A 12,077-nucleotide genomic window follows, 5' to 3' on the forward strand; every position below is an offset into this window, starting at 1 on the left:
CCTTGTCTGTCGCCAATTTCAGTTCTGATGACGAGCGCTTTTTGGAGATACTCTTCAGCCTTGTCGTATTGGCCAAGCGACGTAAACACAGTACCTAGGTTTCCATAACATGATGCTTCCCCTTGTCTGTCGCCAATTTCAGTTCTGATGACAAGCGCTTTTTGGAGATACTCTTCAGCCTTGTCGTATTGGCCAAGCGACGTAAACACAGTACCTAGGTTTCCATAGTCAGTTGCCTCCCCTTTTCTGTCGCCAATTTCAGTTCTGATGACAAACGCTTTTCGAAGATACTCTTCAGCCTTGTCGTATTGGCCAAGCGACCTAAACACAGTACCTAGGTTTCCATAACATGATGCTTCCCCTCGTCTGTCGCCAATTTCAGTTCTGATGACAAGCGCTTTTTGGAGATACTCTTCAGCCTTGTCGTATTGGCCAAGCGACCGAAACACAGTACCTAGGTTTCCATAACATGATGCTTCCCCTTGTCTGTCGCCAATTTCAGTTTTGATGAGAAGCGCTTTTTGGAGATACTCTCCAGCCTTGTCGTATTGGCCAAGCGACTTAAACACAGTACCTAGGTTTCCATAACATGATGCTTCCCCTCCTCTGTCGCCAATTTCAGTTGTGATAACAAGCGCTTTTTGGAGATACTCTTCAGCCTTGTCGTATTGGCCAAGCGACCTAAACACAGTACCTAAGTTTCCATAGTCAGTTACCTCCCCTTCTCTGTCGCCAATTTCAGTTCTGATGACAAGCGCTTTTTGGAGATACTCTTCAGCCTTGTCGTATTGGCCAAGCGACTCAAACACAGTACCTAGGTTTCCATAACATGATGCTTCCCCTCGTCTGTCGCCAATTTCAGTTCTGATGACAAGCGCTTTTTGGAGATACTCTTCAGCCTTGTCGTATTGGCCAAGCGACGTAAACACAGTACCTAGGTTCCCATAACATGATGCTTCCCCTCCTCTGTCGCCAATTTCAGTTGTGATAACAAGCGCTTTTTGGAGATACTCTTCAGCCTTGTCGTATTGGCCAAGCGACCTAAACACAGTACCTAAGTTTCCATAGTCAGTTGCCTCCCCTTTTCTGTCGCCAATTTCAGTTCTGATGACAAGCGCTTTTTGGAGATACTCTTCAGCCTTGTCGTATTGGCCAAGCGACTCAAACACAGTACCTAGGTTTCCGTAGTCAGTTGCCTCCCCTTCTCTGTCGCCAATTTCAGTTGTGATGACAAGCGCTTTTTGGAGATACTCTTCAGCCTTGTCGTATTGGCCAAGCGACGTAAACACAGTACCTAGGTTTCCATAACATGATGCTTCCCCTTGTCTATCGCCAATTTCAGTTCTGATGACAAGCGCTTTTTGGAGATACTCTTCAGCCTTGTCGTATTGGCCAAGCGACTCAAACACAGTACCTAGGTTTCCATAACATGATGCTTCCCCTCCTCTGTCGCCAATTTCAGTTGTGATGAGAAGGGCTTTTTGGAGATACTCTTTAGCCTTGTCATATTGGCCAAGCGACGTAAACACAGTACCTAGGTTTCCATAACATGATGCTTCCCCTCCTCTGTCGCCAATTTCAGTTGTGATAACAAGCGCTTTTTGGAGATACTCTTCAGCCTTGTCGTATTGGCCAAGCGACCTAAACACAGTACCTAGGTTTCCATAGTCAGTTGCCTCCCCTTTTCTGTCGCCAATTTCAGTTCTGATGACAAGCGCTTTTTGGAGATACTCTTCAGCCTTGTCGTATTGGCCAAACGACGTAAACACAGTACCTAGGTTTCCATAACATGATGCTTCCCCTCGTCTGTCGCCAATTTCAGTTCTGATGACAAGCGCTTTTTGGAGATACTCTTCAGCCTTGTCGTATTGGCCAAGCGACCTAAACACAGTACCTAGGTTTCCATAACATGATGCTTCCCCTCGTCTGTCGCCAATTTTGGTTGTTATGGCAAGGGCCCTCTCAAAATATTCCTTTGCTTTTAGGCTTTCGCCAAGTTTATAAAGCATATTTCCATACCCTCTGTATAAGTCAAACAGTTTCCTTCCGTATCTTTTCGCACTTATGTAGTCAGAGATATGACGATAAGCGCTGAAAAGAATGGTATAGATGTCGCTGTAAAATTGTAGCAGTGCTGAATCAAATTGGTCTTTGCTGTTTTGATCGGTGCCATTAAGCAAAATCAAACATTCGCTGCATATCTCAATGGCTTTCTGAATGCGATCTGAGTTGAGCAGGAACAGGGCAACAAATAAGGCGAGGCTCATGAAAGGTGTCATGGCTTCTGCTGTTACGTTTCCATTGCAATCCTCAACTGTTATCAGGGAAACATTATTTTTAGTAACACAATACTAAATGGTCGATAATCTTGATTAATAACGAGTCACTTCAAACAGGAACACACATGTTAAGTTACAAAAACGGGCTGGGTCGATTACACCCGGAAACTATTTGTAACAAGCTGAAAGTGTTAGAATTCACAATATCCACTTAAAAACAAAAAAGTGAAGAAGTCGGTTGGTCAACTTTTTATTTTCCTCAAGTTTTTTTGCAGAACATTACTTGACTTTAAAGTCATTGGACAAAGATAAAAAAAACTGACAGACTTTATCTTAACTTTTGCAATGAGAACTTTCCACATGCATAGTTTCTATAAACAACGGGGTAAGTTTTTGAAGAAACTTTGGTAGGGTATTAAAAAACTATTTGGCTTTACCAACTTAGTTGACAATGTAAATTGGCCATGATAATGAATTTCAGCCGTCGTTTACTTCCGTTTGAAAAATGTCATTAACCAAGTTCACTGTGCATTTGTCATGGAAGAAGCAAGTCCCATACATGAAATTTCAATTCCAATATTGGAACTGACAGTCAGTGTTATCTGCGTAAGGCTCTCCAGAATTATTGGAGAAGAATTGGAAATGACAGCAGACCAAGTTTACCACTGAACTGACTCAGCTTCCGTGTTGAAGTACATCAACTTTGTTAACTCGCAGGTAAGCGAACCGTAGAAACTAGACTTAACTCACTGGGTCACTGTCGTAAATAATAGCGGAGCTCGCAGAGCGTAGCCCCAAAATTATGCAAAATAGTTGTAGCCCATCAAGCCGAAAAAATTTGGATGTACGACCGTACGACCGTACAAGGTGCTTCTTTTAACATGCGTGGTCAGCTGTACCGCGGGTACGCCAACGCCACGGCTTTGTCCAGTAGTTCAGTGGTCAGTGCACTGGGCTGCGAGTTGGGCGACCCGGATTCTAGTCCTGGCCGGGGCAAGGCGTTGTGCCCTTGAGACGTGCGGGGAAAAAAAAGATACGAGCTCCGCTTTTAGGCTTGGCTAAATCTATATATTATACTTTGACCTAAGTTTTTTGGTTCCTTCATCTCGTCACGTGATGTAAAAGAAACATTTTGCCCTTAGGTTGAATTATATTGCTACCGATTTCTGTCTTTCATCTTTTTGTGAGTGAACGTTAAAAGCCAAAAATCTATTATGTACATCCTCGATGTTGGAGCAGTCTGAAGATTAGTGAAAAGTCTTACAAACTTCAAAGAGAACTTAAAGATTATCCGCAAATGGGCTTAAAGGAATGACAATGGAATTAACTGTAGTTTTAAAACAGTTACAATTGGAATATAATAAATCAATGTTAAGAAAGCTCATACAAATAGATACCAAATGATAATCGCATAAAAAAAAAAATTACTAAGAGTTTTGGTTTTAATATTCAGTTTTTTCTACCTTTGTTCACATTTCACTCAGGTGATAGACAGTTGTGCCTGACTTAAACTACATTCATATTTGAAAATCAAAAAGTTTCATTGTTACTAAGAATTTGTCACAGGATTTGTGATCGAACTAGAACTTCTGGTCTTTCTCATCGCATGAGGAAACTAAAAAAATTTCTCTTCCCAGTGTCTCAACTTTCTTAAGGCAGATAATTAGGAAACCGGAAACAGAAAGAAATGGGAAAAGAGAGTCCCTTCTTAATTGATAATGAAGCTCATTGATTCAGTCAATGAAGAAGATTGAAGAATAAGAGGCTTGGTTATATCATGTATTGTGAGGTAAGGAAGCTACCTTTTCTCAAAGGAAACAAACTGCTGCCATGTGTCATAGCCTTACTCGCTGATTTATTTTTGAGGCATTATTCGCTTTGATGAAAAAAAAAACAAAAAAAAGACAAGAATAAAATGCAAATTCAGCTAATGAAAAATCCATGGAAATCAATAGAAATCAGAAAGGAATCAGAAAGGAATAGTCTACAATATAAGTTCTAGTTTCCCCATTCTTAGTTTATTGATTTTGTTAAACCGGCTGTCAAAACGTATGTGCAATGCAGACCATTAGGATCACTCTATTTTATTTCTTATTCATGAATAATACAAGAATGATTAATGAGAAAATTGCTCTAGTTTTCTCGAGAACTATTCGACAGTTTAAATAATGTACCGTTCAAAATGTTTGTACTGGAAATTCCCTCGCTCGATTTTATTGAAACACCGTTCTTTTGGTTCATTACCGAGATGATCACACAATTGTCCACATGATGCCCTACCGTTGATTGCATTTACCTTTCCAAGGTGATGTCACTAAACTTCTGGATAAAAAGAAAAGCCTGCAAGATTTGGCCGAATTACCCTTAATCTATCCCCTTACAGTTATATTGGTGTTAATGCCTATTTAGCCACCAGAAATTCATTGTAAAGGACAATAAAATTTCTATTAGTTCAGCCAATTCCTTGAGCACGCAGATCGTCAAGTGATGTTCATTATGTTATTTCATAATTTTTCTTCCTGTGACAACTCGTTCTCCATAATATTCAGTAGAGTAGTTTGGTGGTTATTAGCATGTCGTCAATATGAGCGTTCACTTATCTCACGGACGGGCGGAGATTGTATGCTTGGCTTGTAAGGGTCATAACTTTTTAGGGACTGGCCAAGGGGGGAACTGGTAAGTCTACTGTGGTAAGGGAAGTCATCAACAATTATCGAGCGGCTGGAAAAGGTTTCTGTGGTATGTTCCAGTGGTATAGCATGCACGATCCTGGTGCCGCTTCTATCGTGCATTCCTATTATGGATCAGGAATTGCAGACCTATCACGGGGACAGCTGTCTGCTTGGTTGATTGGGACGCTCGATTAATGCGAGGTGTCACTGTGGGGATGGGAATAACAGCGATGGCAAAGTAAGCTTAAAACGGCAGAAATCGCCAGAAACTAATATGGACACACAAGATGTGTGTACTTTTATTGATTTTACGTGTTAAATGTTGATTTCTCGAAATATTTCTCGTGATAAATCGACCATATTTGGCTCCCCATTCTATTCTTAATAACGTGTTCAACGCTCATAACTTCGCTCATAACTTAACACATAAGTCACACAACCCGTGAAGCTATCATAGATTAATCGTTTGCTTTTTCTCGAGACATGAACTTGGACCAGTAAAGGACATTCTGCATTATGAATATATCTTTATATGGGATTGATTTTAGTTTTTGATCACGTGATTATTGAAACCATCAGTTTTTTAAATGAAACAATGCCTAACAATATCTTAACTACTGAGGTTGAAATATATTGTATAAAACCTTAACGGTATGAAGAAAGAAATTTAACGGTGGAAATATAAAGCATCCGTTCAACGGTAAGATACGCTTATACTATGAATGCAATAACAGTGAATTTAAGAAAGTTTCACTCCTCTGAGAAAATTAAACCATGTCTCTTAGTGAGCGCGCAGCCTCACAACTTATCTTCCTGTGCGAGACTCTGGGGCTTAAACGGAAAAAAAAGAAACAGATTACGGCTTTAGAAAAATATGTACCGCAGAACCCGCCGTTAGTATCCAAAGGTTTAAGTGAAGGGTATTTCGACAATGAAACGCTTGTGTACAAGTAGAAATATGGCATTTCGAATCTAATGCGATCTCTGAATCGTTCGTTCAACCCTCCTAAACAGATTCAAGTTGATAGCTGATGTAGAGTCACAGCCACTGGAAAACCACCTGATCAAGCACCACGGATTTCCTTCAGCGAGGGACAGTCCACAACATAAATAAAGGTCTGATTTTAGTTTTATGATCATCAGTTTCTCAAATTAAACGATACTCAATAACATTAGTTAATGAGGATAAATTAAACGGTATAAAGCTACAGAGATTTGAAAAGACTGCTGGATAACGAATTTATTTCACTGTGGTGGCGATTCAATCGCGCCATCAACCGCTTAAATGAAAGGCTAACGCTCGAAACGAGACATAACTACATATTGCAAAAACAAAGCTCGAAAAAGCAGCTACTGGGCTTTGCCATGAGAGCCTTACCTCTCTACAGTTACTAAATGACTAAGGCTGATAAAAACCGAGTGAATAGGAAAGATTTTCAATCGCACTTACCAAGATGTTGACAATGTGGCTGATTCTTTCAAAATGAAACAACAAAAGTAATGAATTACACTCCGCACTTTTCTCAACCTTTCGAACTTCCGCTGTCACGGCGTTTTAGGTATCTAGATCACGTGTGTGTTTGGTTATTCCCCTCCTGCTCTAGGCTACTTGAAATAAAATTGCATAATTTTTGTGCGTTCGCATGCCCGTCTATCGCTTCCCATTAACGTTGAAAATGGTCAGCGGTCATATGATAAAATGCTTATTGACCGAATTTAGTGGGGCCAGTGGAGAAAATATTTGGCTCTGGGTGATGAAGCTTGAGCCTCGCTGCGCTCGGTCCATAGGTCATGACCCCGAGCCAAATAATTTTCCTTCCGGCCCTACCACTCAGTTAATAAGAACACAGTATTTCGGTTTTGTACGTCCAACTTTTATCACACACGATGTAATTGAACGTGGAACAGATCGATCCTAAGTTTCTTTTTTAACGCTAAGCTATCTTTGCGTGATAATGGACTCATTGTCTTCGTGAACTTTTCATTTTCTAGCGGGTGTGATTTGCATGATCGAAGCTAAAAATTCTAAAAAAACTTAGTGACTGTATTTTGGTTTGGCACGTCACACTTTTCTAACTAATGATGGATCTGAGCATCCAAAAATGACACATCTTACTTTGTTTATTCGAAAACGCCAGGCTTCAGTGTTCGTCCCTTTTAGTTCGTTAGGATTTGCATCACGAGATCGATAAGATTGAGCGTACAACTAAAGCTTCTGTCTTTAAACAGTAAGCTATCTGTGCGTAAAAACTGACCCATTGTACACGTGCACTTTTCATTTTCTTGAGGGTGTGATTTGCATGATCGAAGACAAAAATAGCAACTGAGATAATTGATAAAAAAAAAAAAAAAGAAAACGGACGGAGTGGATCGGTAATTTGCTTGAACATAACCACATCACTGGTCTTACCTTTGAAGGTGTTAATCCAATGACTGAAATATGGCAACAAGTAAATGAGGAGGTAGCTTGACTTTCAGTAATAATCAGTAGTTATACTTAATAGTCCTTAATATTTCTTTTGAGAAGGGAAGAGAGGTGGGGGAAATGGACTGGACTACAGTTACGTTGTAGGATCCGCGCATCCGGAGGGGACTTTCCAGAAAACTCCCAATGGCAATAGTGCTTTTCAACCTTTTTGTTTCCTCTTTTCCTCAGACAATCGCAAGAAACTTGCAACTAGAGGGCATTAACACCCAGCGATCATTTGAATGATAAAAATTATATATGGCTTAGGTTCTTCTATGTCTTTAAAAAATAACAAACAATTGCCAGCTTGACAAGCTTGCTTCCCGTTTAATTTAGTATTGATGTCAACATTACCCGATTTCTCGAAATGCGGACAAATTTCGTTTTCGGGGTGATGGCTTTACGGCTAACGGTTAAAAGTTTGGCCATTTTACGAGTAACGGTTAACATCATTCCATAAGTTGTTACCAGAAATGTTTAACAACTCGTTCCATAAATTTTTACCAGAAAAGTGTTTAACTGCTAATTTTTTTGGCCGTTTTACGGCTCACGGTTAATCTTATTAAGATTAAGACCGTCTATCAAACACTGTTTCTGCCAATTTGTGATTAGGAAAAATGAAAACTGTGATTAAAAGTGTTTAACAAAATTACTGAGAATAAGAACTGATCAATTATCAAATACGATCGAGAAAAAGATCAAAATGGTATGTTTCTTTTTCCTGAAGTGATTCATTATGTACGAGACGTGAACTAGTGATTCTCATTTCACAAAGTGTTAGTACAAATCATAAATATATCTCTAACCTTGCAGAAGATAGTGAGAGTTAAACTCCCCAGTTTTCATGCGACTTTCGAAAATTCAAAACGGAATTCGAATACTAATGGCGAATTAATGAGAGGGGGATCTGGAGGGCGAATCAACATTTACTCCGAAGATTTAAGTGTTCCATCTCAAACGAATGAATTTCGGTTTCGTACGTCACACTTTATAACCACTGCTGGATTGAACATATGTATAAAATAACTTATTTCATTCTTTTTTCACAGGAAACGTCAAGCTTCTGTGTCCATCCATTTCCAAAATTAAAATTTCATTACAAGATCGATACCAATAGAACCAAAGCTTCTTTCTTTAAACGGTAAGCTTGCTGTGAGAGATAATCAACTTTTCATGAACTGGTATGGAAAACCGATCAGCAGTTTACTCCGCAGTGAATCTATTTCGGTTTTGCACGTCACACTTTTACTACTTCAAATCGACCATATTTGGTTCCCCATACAATTCTTTAGGAAGTGTTCATTTCTTGTGAGTGACTACTGAGTCACACAATGCGTGACGCTTTCATGAATTAATCGTTTGCTTTTTCTCTAGACGTGAGCTTGGGCCGCCTCTGCTGACATCAGTAAAGGACATTCTGCATTATAAATATGTCTTGATATAGGATTGATTTTAGTTTTTGATCACGTGATTGTGGAAACCATCAGTTTCTCGAACTAAACGATACTGAACAATCTTAGTTATAATGAGGTTGAAATATATTATATAAAACCTTAACGGTTTTAAGAAAGCCATTTAACGGTAGAGATATGAAGCATCTGATCAACGGAAAAGTACGCCTTTACTATGTATGCAGTAACATTGAATTTAAGAAAGTCTTAATTTCTATCAAGAGATTAAAACAGTCCTCTTCGTGAGCGCGCAACGTCATGACTTATCTTCTTACCCGAGACTCTGGCGCTTAAACAGAGAAAAAAAAGGATTACGGCGTTTAGAAAAATATGTACTGTAGAATTCGCCGCTAGACAAAAAAAAAAAAACAAACAAACAAAAAAAAATTTGTGCTCGTATGCCCGTCTATCGCGTCCTATTTAGGTCGAAATTTTCAACAGTTAGTGGTCATGTGATAAAATGTTTATTGACTGAGTTTTGTTGGGCCGGACGGGAAAATATTAGGCTCTCGGTCACGAAGCAAGGACCTCGCTACGCTCCTACCTCTCAATCAATAAGTACACAGTATTTGGGTTTGTATGTCACACTTTTATCCCTAACGATGTAATTGAACATGAAAAATGAGAAGTGTTATTCTATTTTTCATGGGGAACGACAAGCTTAAGTGTTGATTCTTTTAAAGCTTTCATTTACATCACAAGATTGATCACAGTACAACCTAAGTTTCTTTCTTTAAACGGTAACCTATCTTTGCGTGACAATCGACTTATTGTCTTCGTGAACTTTTAATTTTCTAGCGGGTGTGATTTGCATGATCGAAGCCAGAATTGCTAAAAAAAACTGAGTGACTGTATTTCGGTTGAGCTCGTCACACTTTTCTGACTAATGACGGATTTTAGGACCAAAAATGAAACATCTTCCTCTTTTTATAACATGTTCAACTCTCGTAACTTAGCACCAAGTCACACAACGCGTGACGCTTTCATGAATTAATCGTTTGCGTTTCCTCGAGAAGTGAGCTTTGGCCGCCACTGCTGACATCGGTAAAAGACATTCTGCATTATAAATATGCCTTAATATAAGATTGAATTTAGTTTTTGATCACGTGATTGTGGAAACCATCAGTTTCTCAAACTAAACAATGCCGAACAATCTTAGTTATAATGAGGTTGAAATATATTGTATGAAACCATAACGGTTTGAAGAAAGCGATTTTACGGTGAGGATATGAAGCATCCGTTCAACGCAAAAGTACGCTTATACTCTGTATGCAATAACAGTGAATTTAAGAAAGTTTTAGTTTCTCTGACAAAATTAAAACATCTCTCTTCATGAGTTCGCAGCGTCATGACTTATCTTCTTATGCGAGACTGGCGCTTAAACAGACAGAAAAAAGAAAGGGATTACGGCGTTTAGAAACATATGTACCGTAGAACCCGCCGCTAGTATCTAAAAACTTAAGCGAATAGTATCTCGACCATGAAACATTTGTGTACAAGTAGAAAACGGAGATTCAATTGGAGTCTACCGCAATCTTGGAATCGATCGTTAAACCCTCCTAAAAAGTGTCAAGTTAATAGCTAGTGGAGATCGTAGCCACCGGAAAACCACGTAATGAAGCACTACGGATTTCCTACATCAACGTGGGACAATCCAGTTTTATGATCATCAAGTTCTCAAATTGTACAATACTCAATAACCTTATTTTAGTTAATGAGGATAAATCATACGGTATAAAGCCACAGAGATTTGAAAAAGTTGCCGTAAAACCAATTTATTTCGCCGTGGTGACGATTCAATCGCGCCATCAACCGCTTTAACGAAGGACTAACACTCGAAACGTGACGTATCGCAAACATAAAGATCAAAAAAGTAGGTACTGGGCTTTGCCATAAGTGCCTTACCTCTCTACAGTTACTAAATAACTAAAGCTGATAAAAACCGACTGACTAGGAAAGATTTTCAATCGCACTTACCAAGATGTTGACAGTGTGGCTGATGCTTTCAAAATGAAACAACAAAAATAACGAATTACTTTTCCCAACCTTCCTAACTTCCGCTGTCACAGTATTTTAGGTATCCAGATCACGTGTGTTTAGGTTATTCCCTCCCCCCCCCATCCCTCTGGGCTTATCGAAATAAAGGGAAAAGTTTTAAATTGCATACTTCTTGTGTGCCCGTGTGCCCGTCTATCGCGTTCCATTTAGGTTGAAATTTTTAACAGTTAGTGGTCATATGATAAAATGCTCATTGACCGAATTTGGTGGGGCCAGTGAAGAAAATATTAAGCTCAGGGTCATGAAGAAAGGACCTCGCTGCGCCCCTACCACTCCATCAATAAGTACACAGTATTTTGGTTTCGTACGTCACACTTTTATCGCTCATGATGTAATTGAACATGAAAAATGAAAAATGTTATTCTTTTTCAACAGGAAATGTCAGGTTTCAGTGTTTACCCCTTTGAAAGGTTTGATTTTCATCACAAGATCGACCACAGTACAACCTAAGTCTATTTTTTTTTAACGCTAAGCTATCTTTGCGTGATAATGGACTCATTGTCTTCGTGAACTTTTCATTTTCTAGCAGGTGTGATTTGCATGATCAAAGCCAAAACTACTGAAAAAGCCAAGTGACTGTAATTCGGTTTTGGACGTCACACTTTTGTAACTAGTGATGGTTATAAAATAATCGAGATAGTTCGCACGCTCTCATTGGTCAACTGGTTAGTATAGATGAGAGTATGTAAACACAGCTTGTTGGGACGTCACACTTTTAATATTTACCGGCGCAATTTGAAAACATTTCAAACTCACAGCTTTCCCAATACTCGCAAAGTAATTTCAAGTATAAGTGATAAATATCGGAATTGGAGAAAAATGTGCTAAGTTTTGATCTGGGGTTTGGCTTTCGTCCCCACTCCTCAGTGAGGAACAAGAAGGAAGAAAAAGAGGAACTAGCGCTTTGCCTGCCTTGATGATCATGAACTGTGCGGCCTCGTCGAGGGAGTTCAAGTGAAGACGACAAATATGCAACAAAATGCACAGTAAACATCGAAATGTAAGGAAACAAGGAAACATTTTGGAAAAAAACATTTTGAAAAATCGTTCTACGCGCCCTACTTTCAAAGAAACCATAAAAACTATATATCACTGAAAAACTTATAAAGTATGGAACAAAAGTTTTTTTTCCCCCCAGCAAATTTAGTTT

General features: G+C 39.1%; 1 protein-coding gene and 1 long non-coding RNA gene across 2 annotated transcripts in view; one reads left to right on the forward strand and one right to left on the reverse strand.

Moving 5' to 3' along the window:
* Nucleotides 1–12,077, reverse strand: part of LOC149036729 (uncharacterized) — a 57,563-nt gene that overhangs the window by 8,551 nt on the left and 36,935 nt on the right. The window contains exon 3 of the mRNA XM_089189610.1: nt 1–1,973. This exon is cut by the window's left edge and continues 1,772 nt beyond it. Coding sequence (XP_089045736.1) covers nt 1–1,973 — 1,973 coding nt within the window. The remainder of the gene's footprint in view (nt 1,974–12,077) is intronic.
* LOC149036730 (uncharacterized) lies at nt 5,375–9,687 on the forward strand. Its single transcript, XR_016181746.1, has 3 exons — nt 5,375–7,413; nt 8,468–8,559; nt 8,793–9,687. It is a non-coding gene; the product is annotated as an uncharacterized LOC149036730 (long non-coding RNA).

This window comes from Pocillopora damicornis, chromosome 12, assembly GCF_964200805.1.
Source record: "Pocillopora damicornis chromosome 12, jaPocDami1.2, whole genome shotgun sequence".
Taxonomy (NCBI): Eukaryota; Metazoa; Cnidaria; class Anthozoa; order Scleractinia; family Pocilloporidae; genus Pocillopora; species Pocillopora damicornis.